This window comes from Adiantum capillus-veneris, chromosome 21 (genome assembly GCF_014529385.1).
Source record: "Adiantum capillus-veneris isolate H3 chromosome 21, ASM1452938v2, whole genome shotgun sequence".
Lineage (NCBI taxonomy): Eukaryota > Viridiplantae > Streptophyta > Polypodiopsida > Polypodiales > Pteridaceae > Adiantum > Adiantum capillus-veneris.
This window is the reverse complement of record NC_140951.1, coordinates 82172121-82198629: the sequence shown is the minus strand read 5'-3', so window position 1 is coordinate 82198629 and position 26509 is coordinate 82172121. Positions and strand designations below refer to the sequence as shown.

General features: G+C 42.6%; 1 protein-coding gene and 1 pseudogene across 1 annotated transcript; one reads left to right on the top strand and one right to left on the bottom strand.

Moving 5' to 3' along the window:
- Positions 1–9252: 9252 nt before the first annotated feature.
- LOC147431240 (putative disease resistance protein At4g33300) lies at positions 9253–22022 on the top strand (annotated as a pseudogene).
- Positions 22023–23505: 1483 nt separating this feature from the next.
- LOC147431239 (putative disease resistance protein At5g04720) lies at positions 23506–25251 on the bottom strand. Its single transcript, XM_086494555.1, has 3 exons — positions 24603–25251; positions 24009–24421; positions 23506–23690 (listed from the first exon to the last, which is right to left on the bottom strand). Exons 1-3 carry the CDS (start codon positions 24844–24846, stop codon positions 23559–23561), a joined length of 789 nt encoding a protein of 262 aa, XP_086350681.1. The 5' UTR covers positions 24847–25251; the 3' UTR covers positions 23506–23558.
- Between the last annotated feature and the right edge of the window lie 1258 nt (positions 25252–26509).

Here is a 26509-nt window from a genome sequence, read left to right as displayed (position 1 = left end):
TCAACGTCAGCTCGAAAAAGAAGAAAAAGTGCCAGTATTTGAAGGAGAAGTACAGGATCGGGAACAGCAAAACAGAATAGTAGACGGCCAGCCAAAGTGGAGGCGTCAATGGCTCTTGGATCATCCTAATAACCTGATCCACTTAGTCAACGCACCGCCTGAGCTGAGGAATGACATAACTTTTTGCCCAAATCCCCAAACATACACCTACAGCCAACATAAAGCACTACAGAGCAAAAATCCGACATGGCTAAATTATCCAGTAATGCCAGGGCCAACAGAGGGAGAGAGAATATCCAGTTCTTACATGGTGAAAACCCTGCAGGGCGCTATCGCAGAATTCGGAGGCTCTCCCGACCTATCCTGCAAGATGCTATGTAAAATAGCTCGAACCTTTTTGGCCTGTCTCACAGTCTTCTCAGAAAGCTGGATGTCAGAGTATATGAATACCGAAAGAAGCATCTCGAAGCTGTCATACGATCTAAGTGGGCCACCGACAGAGCCAGTATTGTATACCTATTTCAGACGGCTAATGTTTCTGCCAAGCTACCATCTCCAAACCTTCGAAGAAGCATTTTACACAGGCTTCTTCATGTACAAGTCAAAAAATTTTGGCCCATTAATGGCAAGCGAGTCTATGAGATATGATGCGTTTCTACATCAAATCAACCAAGAAAGATGACAACGACAATGAAGACAAATACGATCATGTCGTGGTAGACATGAATTAGGAGGGGGGGAGTGTTGGAGCCCCATTGGTCCAACTATTGTAATGAGCCCATCTTGTAAAGCATATCGAATTCCCATTTTATGTCAAAGACGTCTTATCATTTTGATCCATTCGTCTGGGTTATGTAGAGATTAGTCAGTTAGTCAGGACTCAGATTTGTCCCACTTTGTAATAATGAGTAAGAGAACCCCATGTACATTTTTGAGCTAAGGTGACTAAAGTATAAAAGTCACCTTAGAACCATTTTTGAATAACATTTGAATATTAATCCTGTGTCGTACGAGTCTGAGAGAGAGAGAGAGAGAGAGAGAGAGAGAGAGAGAGAGAGAGAGAGAGAGAGAGAGAGAGAGAGAGAGAGAGAGAGAGAGAGAGAGAGAGAGAGAGTGTCTTATCCTCTTCGCTACGCGCTTCTCCCTCACCGGATTCACAACGTGACTACACCATCGCGGTAGTCTCTCCGAGAGCTATGCGCCCAAGCCACGCATTCACCTTATCAAGCTGATCGCGATCGATTCTTCCTCGAGCTTGTTTTGCTTGTAAGTAGCACAAACAGTGTCTGTTTTCAATAATCAAGCGCTTCATGGAATGAGAAAGAGATTAGCTACACATAGATACTCATAAACTTAAGTTTCGTCCACTTTTGGATTATGACCTGTTAGTCTATCGCGATTGTATTCGAGATAACTAGGGTTCAAATCTGGTGAGATTAGACTTATAGGTAAGTATATCCTAGTGAGAGGATGGTGCCTAGTAAGTTTGATGCGATTCCGAGTTCATTGGAAGTGTAAACGGTGTTGTGAGCGTTTAGGGATAGAGTGGGTTGCATTCTACCAGGGTTAGTGATTGATGCATCATAAAAGTGCGTATGTGTAGATTGGTCTCAGCCTGACAAGCTAACGAGATTGCCTACGTGCACCTACGGGTTAGTCGTGTCATCGGATGATAAGTATGTTGTCTGTGTCGTGCTCGTGAGTATGAACAGGGGAGTAGTTTTTCCCTAAAACACTCTAGCTCTAAAATGAAATTTGAAGAGTAACCACTCACTACTTTTGTTTCTAAAGCCATTTGAAAGGTGGCTTCACTTTGCATTTTGAAGGCCACAAAGAACTCCCCTCCATGTATTGCCCCATCAACCTCCCTTTGTAAGCCCGTGATTATTTGACACCCCCTCTGTCGTCACGTGGGATCAATTGTCCCTATAAATTGGGGGTGGATGAATTGGTTTTGTGCCATCCAATGGCTGATTAATCCCCAAGTGATCACCATGTGATCACAATTAAAGTGAACCCCAAATATACTCAATGTGAAGATAAGTGACCGCCAAGTGATCCCCGTGAGAATCCCAATTGAGATATATTCACCTTGTGAACCCACCTATTTCAAAGTGATTAGTGTGTGACCCCAACCTTCCCAAGGCGATCTTTAAGTGAACACCATGTGATCCTCACCCCATCATTTTTGATATATCATTTTACGTTCTCACCTCCATTTCAAGCGACGTGCAATAGCTTAGTGGGAGAGTCATAGTCTCTGATGTGATAGATGGTGATTCTAGTCGCGGAGGCTCAATTAGGTCAAAATCTTTTGGTTCTTGAGAATAAACGGATGGTCCACGATCTTGAACGATCCCACCTAGCAAGAGGCTGTCAAATAATCCCGAGGAGTGCACGGACCTTCCATGTCGTGAACGATCTCTGATCTTGGTGCTCAAAACTTAGCAGTTGTACACCCATGCTCGTGTTTAGTTTGTATGTGTGTGTATGAGAGAGAGAGAGAGAGAGAGAGAGAGAGAGAGAGAGAGAGAGAGAGAGAGAGAGAGAGAGAGAGAGCCATCTCATTCGAGACCCTCACGTGAGGATTAAGGCTCTATTTAAAAACATTGGAGTATGTTCAAAGTAAAGTACTAACACTAAATTCAAAAGTTATACATCTATTCAATCAACGAGAGAATGTTTTCAACCTATCAAGCTCAAAGGTTTTCGACATACATTTGTAACAAGTTTGATTAGCTCGAAGAGACAACACATCAATAGTAACCATTAAAAACCAGAATTTACTGAGTAGGCTTCTCGGCAACATAGCCAGATTAACCATCTAGGCTCAATCTTTTGAAACCATTTCGACTGTAAATGAAAAAATGCAATAAGCAATAAGCTTGTATAAATGTATCCCATCAGAAAGTCTAATGTATATTATGTATTGTAAGGAATCAACCCCAATTTCATAGTTCCCCATACTATGTTCATTGTCATCATTCCCTATACTATGTTTTTTTAAAAGTTACATAGTGTATGTCTTTTTTATTTTTGTAGGATTTTCGACAGCATTTCCTTTGTACCTGCTCAATCTTTTAAAAGAAAACCAATCCCAGCCACATGATACCTTCACATGAGGTTACTGAAAGAAAGAGTGACAAATCATTTCCAAAAACCATATCCAAACTAGATCAAGTTAATTTATGTAGAATTTTTCCTGCAAGTCAAAACGTGAGCCAACACTCCAGTGCTAATCAATTGTGTCAACACTTCTCTGTAAATTTTAGCTACCTGTATTACTCAAGGTCAGAACACCCAATATCCTCATATGAATTCATGGTCGATTACAGATCAAAAAGATAATTAAAAAACAGATTTAAGCTGAGGAGTTCATCTGAGTCGAAAAAGAAAACCCTTCTATATTGAGTGGAACTGAATTTTCTTCTCAATTCAGCTTAGTGTGTTATTGTTTAAATGCTGAACACTTATCCTATTTGTCGTTTCCCAATACCACTTATAAGAAAGAAATGTTACTAAGTCCAATCTAATTCCTCCTTTAAAAATCTCAAAATTAACCAAGGTTTTACTGAGTAGGTGCAAGGGCACCTACCTGTCCCATTGTTGTCGATAGAATAGTCAATTGGATAGTAAGTGAAGTACTTTGAGAATCTGCTAACCCCATTTAGCTTGATGAGGTCGAGATTATGCTATATGGCCATCGATTGCAACTTCATGGATCTGTTGTATCATCATGAGTGGTTCGAGGAACAACGATTATCTACCAAGTTGCAGACGAATGTGAGCACAAATGCATGTATGGTTTATGCCAGAGAGAGTAAGACTAAGATTGAGTATGACAGGCATGCCTAGCATTTGAGGCTTGTATTCCACTCTAGAGTCAGTGTGTGTGTGTGTGTGTGTGTGTGTGTGTATGTGTGTGTGCGCATTATCTTGTAAGAGCCACGACTAAGCGAGGGCAGATAAAGACGTCAATAATGCAAGTCAGAATATGCGAGGGCAAAGTATACGAGGGAACTAGCATACGCCAGGTTAGCCAATGAATTGTCAGCTAGATAAGTGTGTGTGTGTGTGTGTGTGTGTGTGTGAGAGAGAGAGAGAGAGAGAGAGAGAGAGAGAGAGAGAGAGAGAGAGAGAGAGAGAGAGACCCAATAGACTGCACAAATCCAACCTTTTTCAACAATGGACATACTCTATAGAAAAAATTGTGTGCCTAACAGCTTGCATGTGTCTCTATACGCACGTTCACACTCACTATATTTGTGTTTTTGTCCCCGTTACTATATGTCACACGCACACGTGCGCGCGCACACACAGACACACAGACACACACACAGAGCTCCCGCGCGACAGAGAAAGAGAAAGAGTGAGGTGGGTCACTAGGGATAGGACCAAGACCTAGACCAGGGTAGCTGATGGTGATCACACATAGGTACGATAGTCCAAGCGGTGGTACCATGACGTTCAACATCAGGAACTTGGTTGTGAAGTGGCGGCGAATAGGGGACAAGCATTACCTTCTGCTATGGGAGCACTTGGTAGTGGCAGATAGGTGCTCAATGTAACGAGTGTACATGGGTTTTCTTCTTAGAGTGATTCCAAGGACTATAGGTCCATTCTCGTCACACATGAGAGAGAGAGAGAGAGAGAGAGATCCAACTGTCATGCTTTTCTTTGTCGTAGCAGCACGCGGGTCACATACTATTATATACAATGTAGCTTAAAATTTCCAAGGTTTGAAAGATCCTCTATGTGTGACACTTTGCTTCATTTCAATGAGAACCTTAAGAGAAACATTCAAGTTGAAGTGCAAAACTGAAGGGTAAGTACTAAGATGGTAGAATATGAAAAGACTTTTGAACAGACCTTACAATGTAAAGTCAAAGGTTTAGTACTCTATCTACATTACGATATTTGTAGTCTTTGGGAAGGCCATAGAGTTTCACTCAAGCCCTCAAATCTCAACGTGATAACTCACTACTTTTGTATTTGAAAGCCATCTGAAGGGTGGCTTTACTTTGCATTTTGAAAGTTGTAAAGGACTTCCCTCTATGTGTCAGCCAATAGAACTCCCTTTGCAAGGTTGCACGGACCTTCCATGTCGTAAGTGATGTTTGACCTCGGTGTTCGAAGCTCAACAACTGCATGCATGTGCTTGTGGTTTGTCTATATGCATGTGTGTGTGTGTGTGTGTGTGTGTGTGTGAGAGAGAGAGAGAGAGAGAGAGGGAGAGAGAGCCGTTGCCTTTGTGTCTGTGTTTGTGTAGGAGGGGCAAAGTCGATGTGCCATTCATTGAGGTCTTGGAGAGTTGCACGAAGGCCTTCCACATTTTTATTGCATCAATGAAGGATAGCGAGCTCGACAATTCAACAATGCGATTTGTTGTGGTTGTTCTATACGCGTTGTGTATGTATGTATGTGACACACACACACACACATACACATAGAGAAAGAGAGAGAACGTGATTTTGTTGATTGCAAGCTTTTGTATGTGAGTGAGAGTAGTGAAAAATAGAGAGTAGTCCATTCGATTCATTTTGTGTGTGTGTGTGTGTGTGCGTTTGAGAGAGAGAGAGAGAGAGAGAGAGAGAGAGAGAGAGAGAGAATTTGCTATAGCCTATGCGAGTGAGTGAGTGTGTATATGTGTCTTTGGATGCGTGTGTGTGTGAGAGAGAGTGAGAGAGAGAGAGAGGCTCACACCACCACGAGAGACATGGGAGGGAGAATAAGCATTGGTCTTACAATCAGCAATTAACTTAAGCGACGATCGACGAAATCCGCAATCGAGAATTAGAAAATGACAATCGACATCGATATCTACGGAATTGAGAATAAAAAGAATCAAGAAATGACATAATTGGGAAAGTTTGAACTAACGAATCCAAGATAGAAGCCATATAAGCCCAAAGCAGGGGCGGACCTCAACTAAAACCAAAGGTGAGCGACAGGAGGCAACTTTGACAACTCTTGCCTATTTTTGAAGGTTTTATGCTAGATTTCTTTGAGCTTTGTAGGTTTCCTCACCTTCGGGTTGACTTGGAATTAGTAAGTGGGATTGCACTAAACCTAGGTCTTTTTGAGCACTTAAAGGCAAATTAGAAATTTTGAGACAAATCTCAAAATTTTGTAAGGGGGGTTACACTAAATTGAGTTAGTGCTTTCTCTCAAAAACTTGTAGAATATAAGTATGAGAAATTTTAGGGGCAACTTTATTATATTTGAAGACTTTTACACTCAATTTCTCTATACTTTGTAGGTTTCTTCACCTTCAAATCTAGAATTTAAAGGTAAATGTCAAAATCTATAGATAGAATTATACTAAACCGATGATTTTTCAAGCATTCCACTATACTATGCTTTTTTCCAAAACATTTACTGGCAAATTTTTTATATTTGAAGATTTTTGCACTTAACTTTTGTACACTTTGTAGATTCTTTAAATTGTTAAATTGGTTCTTTAAAATTTGGATTTGGACATATTATGACAATCAATTTAAAATTTAAGGTTTTGATGCTAAGTTGTTTTCTTCTCAAATTAAAAAATTGTTATTTCTTTCGCAACCAATGGCTCTTTGGAGCATGGGGATGATGTACTTTTTATGTTTTTAATTCATTACAACTCAATGTGCTGAGTGACTGCTGGCAAGAACTTTTTTTTAAAATTTAGAGGTAAATCTCAAAATTTGTGGGTGAGATTATACTAAATGTAGGTTTTTTTCTCCAATTCACTACAAGAGACTCTTAAGCTTAGGGATGCTCATTGTGCGACGCTCTCGAGCAAGCGATGAAGAAGAAGATAACACCTTCCCCTTCCTCTCTCATTCACACACACATACACACATGAGGAGAGAAGGGAGATCGAGGGATGCTCCCTTCCTCTCCTCTCTCTCTCTCATGCTCCCTTTCCCTCTTTTCTTTCTCCCCCCCCCCCCCCCCCCCCCCCCCCCCCCCCCCCCCCCCCAACACACACACATTGAGAAAGAGAGAGAGAGAGAGAGAGAGAGAGAGAGAGAGAGAGAGAGAGAGAGAGAGACGACATACACAGACACATACACACACCCACACACACAGGCAGACATTGAGAGAGAGAGAGAGAGAGAGAGAGAGAGAGAGAGAGAGAGAGAGAGAGAGAGAGAGAGAGAGAGAGAGAGAATGAAATGAAATGAAATGTTATATTCAACATCTTCAAAAGGCCAAAATGACCTTTGAGACCAAAGTGATACAATCTTGGTGGATCTAATCCAATGTCTGGGGATAATATTTGTTTAAAAAAAGAAGTAAATTGAAAGACTAAAATCGTCATGAACATCATCAATGCCCGAGGATAGAGAATTATTTAGGATTAGGATTTAGGCTATATATAGCTTTTGGATTAGTGTCTAAATCTAAGATTAAGATTAGGGTTTAGGTTTTATATTTAATCTTATCTTCAAGATTATGGTCTAAATCTAAAGTTAAGATTAAGGTTTAGAAGTTAGAGAGTAATAGTAGATAAATCTCCTATTGCTCTCTCTAGCCTCTACCCTCTCTCTCTCTCTCTCTATCATATTGCTCTTAATTTACCCCTCTAATTAAGTGTAGGTAGAGAGAGGGATGATTAGGTATCTACCTCCCTCCAGAGTTATGGTTGTAAGTGGAGCCAGTGTTTTGTGTTCTTTCTGAAGTCCGCAAGCTAAGCATTTTTGCGTCCGAAAAACGTTGCGGACTTCAAAAATGGCTTGTCCGCAAGCGGTTCGCGCATGTGATCTTGCAGATAGCTTACATGTGACTTCCATGGGTTTCGGTAGGTAGAGAGCGGGATGATTGTGTATCTCACATGCACAGACGATTGCAAGAAAGTTATCTTTGAAGTCCATTGCGTTTTTGCATCTCAAAAACGTTGCAGACTTCAGAAACGCTTTGTTCGCAAGCCGTTTGTGCATGTGAGCTTGTAAATGGCTTTCATGTAGCTGTTGTAGAGTGCTTTGAAGAAGAGCTTCTTTATTGTGCTCCTTGCTCAACATCCCTTCACAGTAAGAGAGCTTGAGACCACCACAATATGCGATGGCTGCTACGAGGATGCAGCCACTCGGGTGAAATATATGTGACCAATAAATAAGATATTATAACCCGGTGGTCTTGATCTCTGTGAACCGTCCGATCGAGGTGTGCAGGGATCAGAAGTGACTAGAGAATCTGAGGTAGTCTACACTAGCTAGCTAGGACATGGCTTGAGCTGACCAAGAGGCAAAGGGGGCTTTTGTTTGCTACATTGATTGTCATGTAGACATAGGTGTGTATATTTGGCCCCAGACTTAATGTAGCTCGAGCGCCCTCATTCAAGAAGCAAATCTACGAAGGCCATTGAGTCCATCTTCCAGAGAATCATGAGTTACGAGAGGGTTTCTTGGGAAGAGAACCTCCCAGGATCGAGCATGGTTAGAGTAAAAGGAGATGTGTAAAGATCCTCTATCCCCATGGATGAAGAGATTCTCTCTATGGTTTGATTTTCCATACTGGCAAAGACTCAACATCAATCACTCATGTGTTGGATCCAATGCACATATTCAAGAATGTGGGTAATCTGTTGTGGGACCATCTTATTGGCAAGAAAGATACATTGGGAGCCCAAATTGATCTTAGGGAGGCTGGTCGTATGGAGCAATAGTGGCCACAGAGAGCAAACGATGGATTGATGAAGCTGCCTAAAGCAACATGGATCTTGATAGGACAACAGGAACGCAAAGTGAAAGGGATAATTCGTTCTATTCATATGCCCACAGGAATAATGCAATCACTCCAAACAGCATACACAAAGGAACTTGAAGCTTACTGGTTTGAAGTCACACGACTGGCATAAAATGTGTCGGGTATGCTCGAATTGAACTAGAGCAACACTAAATCTATTTGCTAAATCTACTTTGATCTCAATGCTAAATATATTTTGCATTTTATTTTGCCACTTGCCATTGAGGGTTGTTTGTCCCCCAATGTCCGCAAACAATCTACAAACTTGCAAAATTGGTGCAATGGATCTCCTAGAAGGAGATTGATGCATTATCTATACCATCCGCCAAACAAAACGAAGGTCATTTGCATGTTCAAGACACGCTACTACCATGCTGACCATTCAAGTGCACTTTCTCGTTCACGTAGTTGACAAGGTGGAAATAGCAGGCATAGTGCATTCCAGGTGGATGTTTCTTTCTAGAATGTTTCATGGAAACACTCAAGAGACATGTGCATCAAAAGGCATGTTTAAAGGGTAGCATGGCAGAGGATTGGCTTCTTTCAGAGTCCCTTGTGTACATTAGAGAGTGGCTCTCCGAAGCTGATCGTGCAGGAGATACGCTACAACGCACCATTGATGATGAGCGCAATTCTAGGATTGTGATGTGCAATCTCGGTGTGGAAAAGAACATGACAGAGGATCTAGAGTCTAAGATTTGCATGATTCACATCCCAATGATGCAAAAGTGGATTTCAAAGTACGAGGATGCAAGCAAGAGTGACAAGTTGCACGAATTGATTGGAGACGGGGAAGATGACCACCGGTGCATTATTTGGCGGGTCTTGATAGCCTATCAACATTCATGAGCTTAAGATGGTTACATAATCACTTGCAAAGTTCACAATAGGACGACAAACAGGTGACTGAAGAAGAGTGGGAGTACTTGTGAGGATGTAGTCCCAAGGTATAGTTCTAATCTTAGACCCGTAGCATGTTTTTTGTATTGATGGCATCTCATTATCATTGTTGGTTGTAGTATAAGTCATATACGGCAGCATGGTGTAAAGGTTGGCATTTCAGGGTACAACGGATCGACAAAAAGCATTTTACACAAGATTGTGGAGTCATGGCAAAATTTGAACAATCAAGTCAACACCGGTCCTTCGATGCAAATCTTGTGGTAGCGGAACTCGCATAATTCGGCATGCTACACGAAATTTTGAGGATAGACTACAGAGGATTTTTTGTGGAATTGTTTGACGTGCAATGGTTCAAGATAAACATGGAGGGCCGCAGTGCTATTGTGTGCAGAGGAGAGTTGGGTTTCCTTGAGGTGGACTCAACAGAAGTGGACCGACCTTAGAGACACTTTTGTATTACCCGAGCGTTGTGAACAAGTAAGTCGGTAAATTTTTCCTCATCCAACTTTAGAGGACTTGTGTGCCTTCACTATTGATGTAAGATACATTGCTCTTGCAGGTGATATTCCATCCTACAAAGTCACAACCAAACTGGTGGTATGTTATAGAGGTGGCCCCACACAGTGCACGAGTATATGAGGCCTACAATTTTCCAGTTATCTTGGCATCCACGGAGGAGAGGGGAGAGAAAAAACCAGCAAGAAGCCATGGATGTGCCACTGGATGAGCCCAAAACTGCTTCTGAAGGAGGAATGCATGCAGAGGACCTCCTAGATGAAACTCCAGACATTTCCTTAGATGGAGAGCTCTATATAGACATAAGGAGTTATGTTGAGCTATGCAAGGATGAGAGAGAGACCTCTTAAAGTCACGAACATTGTATCTGAGCAGCTCCCTTTTGTCGAGGAATTTGTATTTGAGTTGTTTTTCCCCCTTTTGTCTCTGTACTAAACTTGTGAAAGGTCGCATTTCCGGATAGAGGGAGACAGGGAGAGAATAGAGAATTAAATTACAAATCAAATTGTTATCATTAACATGTTTTAATTCCAGATGTGTTTTTTTTAATGCAAGTATGGATCTAGATGCTTTTTACTCTTCCTTAGTCCCGAGCAGAGGAGGTGGTACGACGTCCAACACAGCGCCGGTGCACCGGTTCACCGTCCCACTCCATCGTCTTCTCCGTCTACTTTGGAGCGTTCACCACGCGCCAAGAGCTCTATGTCAACTAGATGGTCTACACACTCTATAAGTACTAGGGTTGCTAGACCATAGGATCCTCCTCCCAATCCCCCATTATATAGGAGGGATCCTAGCCCCTAGCCCTAGATAGATCCCCTGTCCACACTGTCTAGCCCGCCGGCCGTAGTCCATAACCGCCCTAGTCCTTAGGTTTGGGCCTTGCCCCTACAGAACCCTTGTCTTGACATTACTCCCCCCTTAAGGAAGGTTTTCATCCTCAAAAACACAAGTAGTAATATCTTCTTAAGAACACTGATGTTTTCTTTATTGACGTCCCATACGTAGGCCAGTTGTCTGTGTGACTGATAATTGGTGTAGTGAGGAGGTTCAATGAAACCAAGAGCAACATCTTGATTTTCAACATTGTTGTCCTTTTGCAACCACTTGGGTCTAAATGGTAACTCCATTTATAACTCACTTGAGTACTGTAAAGAAGTAACCACAACTAAGAGGTGTCCAAAGGCATAACCAGTTTTCAGATCTTCTGAAGGTACTAGAATAATGCAAGAAAACCTTGGCACAACTTTCCATGAAGTTGTGAGCCAGATTTCCATCTCACGTGAGTATCTTAAAAAGCTCATAGCTACTAAGAAGTAGAATAGGGTGTGTCCTTATGTCAGACTTCTGAACATTTTGAAACACATAGAACTACCTGTTCACCCCCAATAAAGGTTACCTGCCAACATACTTTATCAGCACACCTTCTAAGTCCTTGACGTAGTACTATTGAAATGATATCCAACCTCACCACAACAGGTGTTCAAAGTTGAAAACCTTAAGCAAATTCTAGAATAGGGAGAGAATTACCCATTTAGAAATGCATTGTGCTAATGTATGCTCTTAACAAATCCATAAGCAAAAAGTACTTGTAAGATGCCCATCCAACGCTTGATGAATAGCAACAGTAAGAGTGAGGTAGTGTCCCCCAACCACTTATAGACAGTCTTCTACGACTAACGATAAATTATGACTCAACCAATGAGTATCCAGCCATATACTCGATATGGAGTGGAGGCAACCAACTAGGTTTAAAGCGGTTGGAGTGGAGTAAACTCTTAGAGTTTAGACCAAGCAACCACAAATACCCATACTGAGCCATTACCTTGTATGGTAGGGTGTAAACTCATCATAATTTTGCAGTTGAAATTGCACTTGCAATGCAAAAAGGTGTAGAGAGAATAAAGTCCATGAATTGGCATGCCACTCCAAATAAATCAGTGTTAAACACTAGGGCCTATAACACCTAGTGTGCATGCATTTAACACAAATTTATCCAAACCGCAATTCCATGACGAGACTTTCTACGGTACACACGTGAAAGCCTTTCAATAAATAGTTGGACCATAACCGAATGTGAAAGCTCAGTCACACCTAGGTACCAACCATGAGACATTCTCAGTAACCGAAGTATAAAACCTACAACTATTGAGGAGTTAGTACTCAGAGTGGTCCGTGTCTACTCGAACACCTATGTTCATTTGTATTTGTTTATTCAAAGGTCTTTCTTCACAAGACTACATAGTGGGTTGTGGTTGCCTCCATTTTCTTGCCCTTGTTTATCCAAAGTTGTTGAAGAGTGACAGAGAACTTGGAGTGGTGGGTGGTCCATGTCTACTTGAACATGAATGCCTATATGTCCATCTAAGCCGGCCTTGTTTACCCGTGTTTGTCTACCTATTCGTGGTTGCCCATGTCTATTTGTTCACGGTTGTCTACTTGCTCCCAATTTCCATGTAGGTTGTCCTTGTTTGGCCAAAGACGTTTGGCCAAAGACGTGCTCACTTGTTTCTCGTGCATCTTGGCCAGGCTTGTTTACCTATCCTGTCAGCGTACTTGTTTGCAGTTTCCCATGTCTACTTATTCACGGTTACCGCCCATGTCTACTTGTTTCTCAAGCATCTCGATTGGACTTGTTTACCCTTGTTTGTCTACTTGTTCGCGGTTGCCCATGTCTACTTATTCATCATTACCACCCACGTCTACTTGTTTACCTGTGTCTATCTACTTGTTCATGGTTATTGCCCTATCTAGGCATGCATCTAGGCTGGTCTTCTTCACCTATATAGACAGGCCTGTCTACTAGTTCACAATTGTAACTGCCCATGTCTACTTCTTTACTTGTGTGTGTCTACTTGTACGTGGTTGTCCATGGGCACCATGGCACCTAGGCTGGCCTTGTTTACCTATGTCTGGCTACTTGTTTGTAGGTTGAAGGTTACCATACATGTATACTTGTTTATATCTGTCGTTTAGGCTATCCTTGTTTGGTCAAAGACCTGTTCACTTACTTGTGTCTCATGTGTCTAGGCCACAATTTTTTACCCATACATGTCATCCTACTTTTTCGCTTTACCACCCATGTCTACTTGTTTACCCGCACTGTCAAGGCAGTCCTTGTTTGATCAAAGATGTGTTCCCTAGTTTCTCATGCATTTGGTTGGCCTTGTTTACCTGTGTTTTGCTACTTGATCATGATTACCGCCCATGTCTACTTGTTTACATGTGTCTGTCTACTTGTTCCTAGTTTTCCATGTCTCTAGGAACCGCGACATTTAGGTCGGCCTTGTTTACCTGTGTCTGGCTACTTATTCGTAGGTTGATAGATATCATCCATGTCTAGTTGTTTACATGTGCCGTTTAGGCTGTCCTTGTTTGCTCAAAGTAAAAGACATGTTCACTTGCTTGTTTCTCACGTGTCTAGGCTAGCCTTGTTTACCTACCCATGTCAGTCCACTTGTTCACGGCTTCGCCCAAGTCTACTTAAGTGTTCAAGGTTATCACCCATGTCTAATTGTTTACCCAAATTGTTTAGGCCATCCTTGTTTGATCAAAGTAGTGCAGAAACCTTTTTTCTCATGCATCTCATCATTCCTTATTTACCTGTGTCTGTCTACTTGTTTGTAGTTATCCCCAATGTCTACTATTTCATCGTTACCATTGTCTACTTGTTGACCTTTGTATGTCTACTTGTTCCTAGTTGTCCATGTCTCTAGGTTGGCTTTGTTTACTTGTGTGTAGCTACTTGTTCACATGTTTAGGGTAGCCATCATCCTGTGTTTGGCTACTTGTTCGTAGGTTGACGGTCTAGGGTGCATGTCTACTTGTTTACATGTGTTGTTTAGGGTGTCAAAGACATGTTCACTTACTTGTTGCTCATGTATCTAGACTACCTAACCATGTCAGTCTACTTGTCCGTGTCCACCACCCATGTCTGCTCAAGTGTCATGGTCACCACCCATGTCTACTTGTGAAGAAACGCGCTATCTTTAGATCTCAAGAAAAGCATAAGAAAACAATGGATACACTTTGATGTGATTACATGTTGTGTGTGTCTACTTGTTTGTTGTTTTCCATGAGAACTTGTTCGCCGTTATTGTCCATGTCTACTTGTATACCTGCAAAGTGTAGGTCATCCTTGTTTGGTCAAAGACACACCCCTTTCTTGTTTCTCGTGTGTGTAGGCCAACATTGTCTACCTGTGTTTGTCTACTCATGTCTGCCTGTGTTTGGCTACTTGCTTGCAGTTGCCCATGTCCTTCTTTAGGGAAAGACGTGCTCATTTGTTTCTCATACATCTAGGCCATTGCCCCTTGTTTGCTTGTGTCTGTCTACCCTTGTTTACCTGCATCCTCTAGACAATACTTGATTGTCTACCTCTCCTTTGGCCATCCTTAACTACTTGTTTACCTGTGCCATTTAGGCCATCCTTGTTTAGTCAAAGACCTGCTTGCTTGTTTCATTCATCATCTAGCCTTGTTCAAGTTCATCGATCCAGACCGTTACCTATTGTCTATCTACCTCCCCTTTGGCCGTCCTTGTCTATAAACTCTGTGAATGGGAACACTTTGTGACTAGATTGCTCAATGGAAGTTGTCGTACTCTTTGAAATCTTGTTGCCTGGTTCCCTTGTGATGGAAACACTTTGTTTATAGATTGCTTTTTTGAATCTGTTGTTTTCTTTGAAATCTAGTTGCTTGGTGAGAAGTTGATGGAACTACTTTGTTTATAGATGGAACACTCTTTGTTTAAATGGCATGATCAATAGCTCGACCAATGTTTGGTCTGATGAATTTTGTGATGATGTACCTACATTTTGGGTTATATGAATTTGATGCACACTGCCAATAATCATTTCTCTTGTGTGTTGAATGCAGAGGCATGTCAAGGAGTTGCCAACTTGGCTCAATGTGATGATGATTGACATTGAGGGTGATGAGTAGGCTTTGCATGGAAACAACGGTAAGGAGGTGAAGGAGGAGGAGGATTGTGCAGAAGAGGAGGATGACTGAGGGTGTGGTAAAGATGATCTAGATATTGAAGTTGGGACTGAGGAGAGCTATGAGGAGGCAGCGGAGCAGCAGAGTAGTGGAGACAAGGAGGTGGGGTCCAAGGATGAATCATCTACAAGTAGCTCCTCGATTGCGATGAGAGAGAAATACAATTTCTTACAAGGCCCTCCAAATGACCTCCGAAATTTTCTAATGGAAGCTCTAGCCGGAGGGATAGAGACCATCTCAGGATTAGCCCCCTATCCATCATATACACCAGCTACTCGATGCACCCCATGAAAAGCCGTGTTGGAGTAACATGAACCTAGATGTGTCTAACCGAGCCCTTTGCTGGAATTTTAATCTCATTCGGGACAATCAGCCTTGAGATTCTATTTCTTGAGATGAGCAACTGACTTAGTATTACAGGTTTCAGGTTGATGTCACATCTGATCATGTTCTTCTCAAGGTTTTGTAGAAGACATCTCAAGTCATAGATGCAACCACCGATCTGCTCATCAATGCTCAATATGTCTCCCCCAACTGCCGTGGTTTGTGGTGCCTCTATAGAGACAGAGACCCTTATTCCTCGGCTCCACCAATGCACTGTACATCTACTACCTGGTTCAGGGCATGCAAACTATCAACGGTTAGGAGAACATCTCGCATTCCATGGAAGTGACTTTCAACCATTAGCCTCATCCCATGAAGGTGCTTGCACTCTGCTCCCCAATCTGGAGCATTGCATGCTCACATGATACCATTACAATGGAGATGACATGCTAAGAATTTTGAAGTGAAGAGTGCTCCCATCTATCACTTCAAGCATGGAGGAGTCACTCTCAAATCTTTTGAGGATCGCTTCACATGATGCAATCTAGCTGTATGTTGCTTTCTTCGACCAAATTGGCTAAAACGGCCACAATCCGTTGAAGTAAGAGCCAAAAGTCACAAAAACGTGAGAGTTAGAACCAACCTGGCTACAAATCCAATATATCTCAGTGTTGTGTGCTCGCTCGCTCTTACTAAGTTCCTACTTTTGCTGGAAGAATTTCCACCAATGGCTGTTCCATGTAGCAAATCTCCGACGAGCGCATTCAAAAGCACCAAAAGTGACCTGTTTATCTTTGCATCTAGAAAAATATACTTGATATACTTCCATAATCTCTCAACTAGGTTTTCAATATCAACATTGTCGTGTGGAAATAAACGCCCGAACCTCGGCCACCTTCTCCGCCACATACACATTGAATCACACCAGTTGTTTGTGACATAACGATGTATATTCTCGTGTGCTGAGTATAGATGCAACCAGTCCATGTATCCCCTATTCACCATCTCCTCGAGTGGTGCATGCATTAGGTTTGACATGCGATTATACACATCATCCTGCTTGTCTTTAGGGACCCGCGCAAGCAAGTAGAAAGCAATGTAGACAACAACTTGTATTTGCATGTCATGCCAAAAAAGAGAAATAAACGACCAACTAACGGATCACGAACCTGTGGCAAGAGGTTCTCCACCCATGCCTTCTTCACATGGAACCAACAAAGCAACACATGGCATGTTATCTGTTGCTGCCCCCCTTCTTCAATCTTGAATCCAACAGTAAGGGTCTTCATGGACCACCTTGAGAATTGCTTCTAGCTCCTGTTGATTCTTGTCAATGACAATGGTAGAGGTCCAAAATGCACCTAGCCTTGCAAACACCATCTTGAAGGTCAACTCCAAGGCCTATTTTTCTTGGCAAGTGCCCACATCACTTGTGCACAACATCAGCCATATTGGAATCCACGCTCCGTTTTGGTTGGGTAAGACAGCGGCATAGAGAGGCAACCCAAAGACATTTGTCTTGAATGTGATGTCTACATCCCAAGCATTGTGTAGTGAGAAGCGAATTTACCTTGAATGATGAGGACGAAGGGTGTTTGCTTTCATTAGATGCTTGCGGATTGTACGGTGGCACAAAAAGTACTTGATACAAGGCACACTTCTATTGAGCAAGACAAATAGAAAATGAAGGAAGAAGACAAGCATCCACCAATGCTACCTTCTTTAGCTCTTACAAGTGAACAACTTCTGCAAGCATTGCCACCCAATCATGGTCTGCAAAACCTCCTAACATTACACCAAATCATAGCTTAGCTAGTGATCATCCCTAATTGAAACATGTACATAATTGAACATGACTATCCATGAAACATTTTGATACACAAGTCCGTGGCCAATTGATGTACCTTGTACACGCATCTCATGTAGCAACATCTGCACCTCTTTTGGAATCATGAAAAAGTGATAGATTGTGCAATCCAGCTCATATGCATTATGTATGTGAGAAGCCTCCTTTGACCGCGCAAATTTCACAACATGACGGCATGTTCCAATGTGAAACAAGTCCTCCATGGAACATGCAACAAACAGTCGGATGCACTGGCAAGTGGTAGAGGTCAGCGTGCGAACCAGGTCGGTGCCCCTCATGAGTGCCATGGACCATGATAATCACCTGTCCCATCATGAAAGTGTTGCACAATCACCTTGAATGGACACCCACATCTCTTAGACTTTTTGTGCCGCCTTTTGTTTTCACCACCATTCCTCCTTACATTGACACATGTATTCCTGTAGCGACCTGCCCGCTCCGAGAGTCTTTGTTGACCAAACTAGCCCCATCCTTGTTTGATACTTGCCTTGTTTGATACTTGATCATGATAGCCGTAAGCTCTTGCTCTACTCGAGAGAAGCATGTCTCAATTGAAATGCTTGAAGAATCACGGTGAATAGCCTCCCCTTTGAGTATGCAACCACAAGCAAAAATTGAGTTCCTTATTTACTCAAGAGAGATGCCATGCTTTCTTTGGTCCGTGCACCATTCTGCTTGGATTGCACTTATGGTGGTAGAAACTCCTAAGTGTTTTCCACACCTTGAAAGAGAATGGGCAGCATGCACTACATGCTCCCTACCTTCAATGTAAGGTATCTTCAAGCCAGATGATTCCAGGCACATGTAGCGTTGCTCTGAGCTTCCTTCTGTGGTTAGCCTCAAGTCTTCTCTAACCCTTTTCCATTTCTTTAGGCCCATCACTCCTCGTGCATCATACGGCTTCAACACATCAAGTGACACCCTGATTATGCCTTGCAAATCTGCTAGCATCAATGAGTACAACCTCTCATCGCATAAAAAGAAGGTCTTTGAGATGTGCGCAAGCTGGCTCAAGGTCTGCCCTAGGTAATTGGGATCTCCTAAAGGGCTGGATCTTCATTGAACTGAACCTCAGCACTTTCGGCTTCAGAGAGGTCGTACATCTCAAGATCCTCATTTGATTCACCTCGGCAGATCTGGAGTGATTTCTTCATGAAAAGGAACATTGAGGTCCATCCATTCTCTCTATAAAAACACAGCACGACTCTTCTTTTTGCAGTCATCTCTCTCTCTCTCTCTCTCTCTCACACACACACACACACACACACACACACACACACACACACACACACAAGCATGGAGTCCTTCTAGTCCCCCAGATTGTGTGCATTAACCCCCAAACTTTACATGACAAGATTCTTAGGCTCCACTTTTTGCATCATGGGTGGACATGCGTGTATAGCTTCAGCTTTTTTCATGCAAGTTGTTCATCGACACTCTGATCATGAACATATATTAGGAAGCACCACTCTTATGATGCTATTCCAAGAATTTTTGACAGGCCCCCTTACCTTTACTGGGTCAAGCTATCTCCAAGGAAATTTCAAACTCATTAAACGACACCATTTGCCTCTAGAAGGTGCTCATCAGGCACTGTGCCAAAAATCGTGCATATTTTGTGCAGAATGCAGGTTCTCATAATAGCTTAGAAAGCATGCATCAGACTCGGTGCAAATTTGTCGCTCGCAAAAAAAAGAAGATGGAACGAGCAGAAGAGCTTACAGACACCCAATGTACCTTGTTTTGATGCTCCATTTATTAAATCTCTACACACCAGACCTTTTTGCCCCTTGCTCTAGAAGCCTTACTCCATGGACATTCTGCTCTCCCTGAGGCTGAAGTTCCCCAACATCCTGCTCTCCCTGAGGCTCAAGTTTCCAACATCCACACTCAAGTCCTTGCTGGTTCACCTCGGTCGCGGCCCCTGTCACCCCACCTTGCCACGCCAATTCGAATTTCCCTTGCACGCGATTCAAAATTCCCCATGCTCCACCTCATCACAATCCTTGCCAGGGTGGCCCAATTCCCGCCGAAGACCCCACGTAAGCCTGCCGGTCCATGTTCACTTTATTTGTCCTTGTTTACTTTTAGGGAAAATTATCAAAATACCCCTCTAATTTGAGAAAATTCCCAAAATACCCTTGTATCTATTTTCGTTGGAATGTTCAAGATTTTCTAATCTTCATTTGTTTTTGACAATTGAGATCCGTTTTTGAGTGCTCAGCATGTAATTTGTCACCAGTTACCATCGCAAAAAAGGCAATTATGTCTAAAAATAATGAAGCAATTCATCTCCAAAGCCTACGTAACCAACTCAAATTGTAGTTTTAGCATCTTGTATGATAGACAATCACTCTTCTTGTGAACACCTACAGAAAAATTTATTTTTCGAGAAATTTAGTCTCACAACCAGGGGTATTTTGGGAATTTTGGAAAATTTGAAGGGCATTTTGGGAATTTATGACAAAATATCAAGGGCATTTTGGGAATTTTTGAAATTTGAGGGGTATTTTGGGAATTTCCTCAAATTAGAGGGGTATTTTGGTAATTTCCCCTTACTTTTACTTGCCTACGTGGACGGCGGAGATCTCCACAAAAACATCGCCCGACTTCCCTGCCTTGGATCCCACCGCTTCGCCTTCCTTTAAGACCCCGTTTCGAACAGTTTTGAGACTGAGCGACTAGTAAAGAGCCTTTGTGGGCGCAACAATCAACGATCTCTACGCTGTTGTGAGAGATGCAGTTGTGCAGGTGGCGTGGTGCCACATGCACTACCAAGCTCTGTAGCGGGAGCTCGATAGGTACCAACCCATGCTGTTGGAGATCTGCAGCTCCTATTTTCACACGCCTCCCTCTCACTGCGAGCAGGTCTATCTCCAAGACTTTATTCAGACGCTCCAGGCGGGGGAGTCTCAATGCGCATCTGGTTGGCAAATCCCTATCGCAGATTTCACTACAGCAGGAAGATCCTCAAGTTGCAGCAGGACATCCTGAAACACACTCAACAACTGTTGCCTCTCAACGTGCTCCAAGCGCAGCAGATAAAGGCAGGCCTCAAGGATGTGCAAGAACAGCGAGTTAAGCATCATGAAGAGGTGATGGATGCTTTCAAGAGCGGCAACACAAACATGTCGTGCACTGTGCCAATGAGGCAATGTGGTGCACCTGATACCAGCACCGCCGCCCTTGAGGGGCCCAACCACCCACTGGATGAGTTGATTATTGGAGATCAAAAGTGCTTGGTTGGCCTGGACAAACACATCCACGAAGTGAAGTCACTTCTACTCTCTGACGACGGCAATGGCCACACCATTATGATAGTGGGAGGCTTGGGTGGCATTGGGAAGACTACACTCGCATTGTCTGTTTGCCAAGATCCAGAAGTTCGAGGTAAGTCTTCCGACCTAGCATTCATTTAATGCCCAATTCCAAGCACTATAAATTTTTGTGTTTCAGTTCTTCATGTGAAATTCATATGATGAAAGTCGTCAGGGTGATATGCAGCTGTAATTATATGATTTGTAACTTCTAGCTGTTATATGATTTGTAGTTGCTCAACCAATTATTGGGAATTTCAGATAGTAATGGCTTGATTAATGCAAAATTTTACGAAGACTACATCCACTTTGTTACTGTTTCGCAATCCCCTGACCTGAAGAGCCTTTTGGGCACCATATGGAAGGAAGTTGTAGGAGGAGAAGTGCCCTCATTTCAGAGTGTGGAGGATGCATCGAGACAGGTCAAAGGCAGGCTCATTAGTATGCCCTCCAAGCGGTGTTTGCTAGTACTGGACGATGTCTGGTACAAAGCACACCTCGAAGTCTCTCTTTTGAAGTAGAAGGCTTCAAGACAATGATAACCACCAGACAAACGTCCTTCGTTGAGACTCGTCAAAGCCGCACATACAAATTGGATGTCCTGAATGAGAAGGATGCGGAGAGCCTCTTTTGCCATCATGCTTTTGGACACTGCTCCATTCCTGCATGGGTAGAGGACACTCTAGTGGTAAAGGAGGTATTTAATAGTCCAATCTAGCTCTTATGTATCTAGTCACGTGCATGATAAATGTTGCATAATTTGTCTTCATTTCAAACAATTGTTCATCCCGATGCAATAGTTTCATGTGTGAAATATCACATGATGCATGCAATCAATCTCACACAATGCAACTTCTATGTATCTAGTTACACATTTGATGAATATTGCATGCCCGTTGTCATTCTAGAGAAATTTTGCATCACAATGCAACGATTTAAGTAGATCTTGAATGTGTGGTGATATATTCATGTGCATGACAGGTGGTATCCGAGTGTGGAGGGCTTCCATTGGCTCTCAAAGTCATTGGTGCATCTCTTTCAACTCCTACTAGTGGTGAGACATCCCCCGCAGCATATTGGCGTGTCACAAGGGACAAGCTTCGAGATGCTAAGCCATTGGGAGAGTATCAAAAGGATGCTTTGATGGGGCGTCTCCAAACAAGCATTGATGCCTTGGACCCTGTGTTGAGAGAATGCTTTTTAATCTTGGGCACATACCCTGAAGATTCTAGATGGTCGGCAAATACCTTGTTGGATATATGGGTATATGTGCGAGGAATGGAATGGGTTGATGCAGTGTTGGTATTGGCAGAGCTGGTTAGTTATGTCTTTGGAGATGAATTGCTTCATTATCTTCAGACATAATTACCTTTTTTTGTGAGGTAATTAGTGACAAATTACATGCTAAGCACGTAAAAAAGAATCTCAATTATCAAAAGGGAATAAAGGGGGATTAAAGATTAGAAAATCTTGAACACTCCAACCAAAATAGATACAAGGGTCTTTTGGGAATTTTTGAAATTTGAGGGGTATTTTGAGAATTTTCACAAATTAGAGGGGTATTTTGGTAATTTTCCATAAATTCCAAAATTAACGAACAGGATTAGGAATTTGAAAATTGGGACGTGTGTGGACAGTAGAGTCCCAATGTTCACATATCCCACTTATTGTATTTTTAACATGTTAAATTTGTGAAATACTGGCTATTCCAAGCTTGGCTTGAAGAAATCCGGCAAAATTTTACAAGTTTTAGTGTTAAAACCAACAAATGCTTCAAATTTTGACCTAAAAACGGGAAGTGATTTATCTCCAAAGCACCGTGGCACCTGCCTAATCTTTATCACCTGGAGCTGCTTGCGGCCTTCAAATTCACTACCAATAAGTACGGCCTTACTAATTTTCCTCTTATTCCTTGTTAAAGTGAGGATGGGATAATTTTACAATAGTGTGGTAATTTTATGTTTTTTTTGTCTAAATATCCATAAACACTTCAAGTTTGAGCCTAAAACCACTACAATGCTTTCTTTGTTTGTTCTCTTAATTTTGAAAGAGGGGGAGGGAGAGAGAGTCAGAGTGTGTGTGTGTGTGTGTGTGTGTGTGTTTGGGGGGGGGGGACCCTTGTGAAGTTTGAAAAAAAATAACTAAGTTCTAAGGATAAATGGCTAGCATATTATTATCAATATTTTGCTCAATTAAAATTTAGGGCAAATTACCAAAATACCCCTCTAATTTGTGGAAATTCTCAAATTACCCCTCAAATTTCAAAAATTCCCAAAATAACCTTATATCTATTTTGGTTGGACTGTTCAACATTTTCTAATCTTTATTCCTTTTTGACAATTGAGATCCGTTTTTGATTGCTTAGCATGTAATTTGTCACAAATCACTTCACAAAAAAGGTAATTACGTCTAAAAATATTGAAAGAATTCATCCCGAAAGCCTACGTAATTAACTCAAATTCTAGTTTTAGCATCTTGTACTATGGACAATTAGTCATCTTATGAAAAGCTACAAATTTTTTTATTTTTGGAGAAATTTACTCTCACAACTAGGGGTATTTTGGAAATTTTAGAAAATTTGAAGGAAATTTCAAAAATTTATGGCAAAATATTGGGGGTATTTTGGGAATTTTTGGAATTTGAGGGGTATTTTGGGAATTTCTACAAATTAGAGGGTATTTCGGTAATTTTCCCTAATCCCTAAAATTTAAGGCTCAAAATTCAACTGCCTCCTTTATAAGATAGTTGCAATGACGGCGTGGCAGTACTGTACCAGCGTAAGGGTAGGCTGCAGCTTTTTGGCAACGACGAGTCAGGCGACGTGTGTACTGTGCGGTGCAAGACTGGTTGCAGCCTTTTTGCGACGTGCCACGGTGGGTTGGTTGCCATCCTGGCAAGGCATTACCTCCGCCACGCTGGAGGTAGTGCTTGAAATTTATCCTCAGCCGCGGGGGACATCTCTCCACTAGGGGTTGAAAGAGATGCACCAATGACTTTGAGAGCCAATGGAAGCCCTCCACACTCGGATACCACCTGTCATGCACATGAATATACCACCACACATTCACGATCTGCTTAAATCGTTGTATCTTGATGCAAAATTTCTCTAGAATGACAGCGGGCATGCAATATTCATCAAGTGTGTAACTAGAAACATAGAAGTTGCATCGTGTGAGATTGTGATTGCATGCATCATTGATATTTCACACATGAAACTATTGCATCGGGATGAACAATTGTTTGAAATGACAACAAAGTATGCAACATTTATACATGGACGTGACTAGATACATAAGAGCCACGTCATGTGCGACTTTAATATGCACAAAGCTAGATTGGACTATTAAATACCTCTTTTACCACTTGAGTGTCCTCTACCCATGCAGGAATGGAGCACTGTCTGAAAGTGTGATGGAAAAAGAGGCTCTCCGCATCCTTCTCATTCAGGAAATCCAATTTGTATGTGAGGCTCTGGCGAGTTTGAACGAGGGACGCTTGTCTTGTAGTTATGATTGTCTTGAAGCCTTCTACTTCAAAAGAGAGACTTTCGAGGTGTGCTTTGTACCAAACATCGTCCAGTACTAGCAAACGCTGCCTAGGGGGCATACCAATGAGCCTGCCTTTGACTTGTTTCAATGCATCCTCCACACTCTGAAACAAGGGCACTTCTCCTCCTACAACTTCCTTCCATATGGTGCTGAAAAGGCTCTTCATGTCAGGGGATTGAGAAACAGTAACAAAGTGGATGCAATCTTTGTAAAATTCTGCATCAATCAAACCATTATTATCTGAGATTCCTAATAATTGGTCGAGAAAGTACAAATCATATAATAGCTACATGTCACCCTAACAGCTTTCATCTTATGAATTCTACATGAAGAATTGAAACACATAAACTAGTGCTTGGAATTGGACATTAAATAAACGCTGGGTTGGAAGACTTACCTTGAACTTCTAGATCTCGGCAAATAGACACTACAAGTGTCGTCTTTCTGATGCCACCCATGCCTCCCACTATCATAATGCTGTGGTCTTTGTCGTCGTCAGAGAGTAGAAGTGACTTCACTTCGTCGATGGGTTTGTCCAGGCCAACCAAGCACTTCTGATCTTCAATAATCAACTCATCCAGTCGGTAATTGGGCCCCTCAAGGGCGGCAGTGCTAGTATCATGTGTACCACATTGCCTCATTGGCACAGTTTCTCAAACACAAAACACATTGCAGAATCTCTTGCTGCAACTTGAGGATCTTCCTGCTGTAGTGAAATCTGCGATAGGGATTTGCCCACCCAGAGTCGCATTGAGACTCCACAAGCAATCAGCCCGCCTGGAGCGGCTGAAGAGATTCTTGGAGACAGACCTGCTCGCAGTGAGAAGGAGGCGTGTGCAGATGGGAGCTGCACGTCTCCAACAGCATGGGCTGGTACCTATCGAGCTCCCGCTTCAAAGCTTGGCAGTGCCTGTGGCAGCACGCCACCTGCACAACTGCATCTCTCACAACAACGTACAGATCGTTAACTACAACGCTAACAAGGGCTCCTATGAGAGCAGCGCTTCCGCCATAGCCAATAATGAACAGCTAGCTTCTACCACGAGATTCACTAGTACAACGTACAAGCTTAAGGTTAAGGTACTGAAGAAGGACCTCACGACATTGACTGGATCAATCGTTAGTGCCTCTTGAGTTCGAAACTCCTAGAGGATAGACCTGACCTTTGTTGAGGTCTCTCCTCCCCTTCTTCAACGTTATTGGACATACTGGTTCATGGCTTATTTTATTCATTAGTTCCCGGATGCTCTCTGAGATTCCCTCAACTCTATGATTCACTACCCAAGTAAAAGGGTAGCACGCATTCGAACCCCCACCAAGCTGAAGATTGCCCTTCGACTGCTCAAGTAGCCACTAGAGCAGGCACATTCAGTTGTTGCTTTCTCGAAGTTGCACAAATAAAAAAAAACACAACTCATCCCTCCCCCCCCCCCCCGTCCCCCCCTCCCGCTTGTCGCGCTGCAGCTCTCAGACATCTTCGTGCAACTCCTTCTCTTCCGTCCTCTGCGTATTCTCGGCTCACACCCGACAGCTGGTTTGCCTGCCGCGTCCTCATTCCCATCCTTCACCATAAGGGGATCCCGTAAAGATTCTTCTCCCAATTTTTTTTCAGAATGTGTAGAACATACTTCTACTTTTTTTTAAAAAAGCCATACGACTAGTTTTACAGGATTGTGCCCACTCACCCTCGTCACTAAGTGACACCTCCATTTGGAGGTGGGATCAATGGCTCTCGATCACCGGTTGATCCTGACCGTTGGATTGCCTACGGAATGCAAAAGATTCCCACTTTCTCAGATCCGGGACTTGAACCTACTACCCTCTCCCCCACAGGATTGACTCTAACCACTAGGCTAACGTGCGCTCGTTGAAAGGTGTGTGTGGGATAAGTTTATAGATCACGACGTCGCGGACAAGTTTACACGTAGTTCACACCTAGTTCGCACTGAGTTCACACCAAATTTGGTGTGGTGTGCAGGCCCTCCCCAGTTCACATCGAGTTCACACCAAATTTGGTGTGGTGCACATATCTCCGAGTTCACGCATAGTTCAGACCTAGTTTAAATGTCGATCGGACGGCCCGGATTGCACCCGCCTCGCGACGCCTACTATAGGCCATTGATCCCACCTCCCTGGGGAGGTGTCATTTAGTGACGAGGCCCACTCACCCCCACCCACATGTCTCAAGGGTTGAACCATAGTGGGTGCATTTAAAGCCCCTCACCTTTACCACTAGGCCAACTCCCCTTCTCCTTCTTTACTAGTAGCTCGGTCCAACATCGGAATATCATTAGTATGTCACCC

Excerpts from the sequence above, each read along its gene's own strand:
- LOC147431239 (XM_086494555.1), bottom strand. The coding sequence starts at position 24,846 with ATGAGGCAATGTGGTACACATGATACTAGCACTGCCGCCCTTGAGGGG. Across the intron at positions 24,422-24,602 it reads CCGAGATCTAGAAGTTCAAG|AATTTTACAAAGATTGCATC; the intron begins GTAAGTCTTCCA and ends TGATTGATGCAG. Across the intron at positions 23,691-24,008 it reads ACACTCAAGTGGTAAAAGAG|GTGGTATCCGAGTGTGGAGG; the intron begins GTATTTAATAGT and ends TGTGCATGACAG.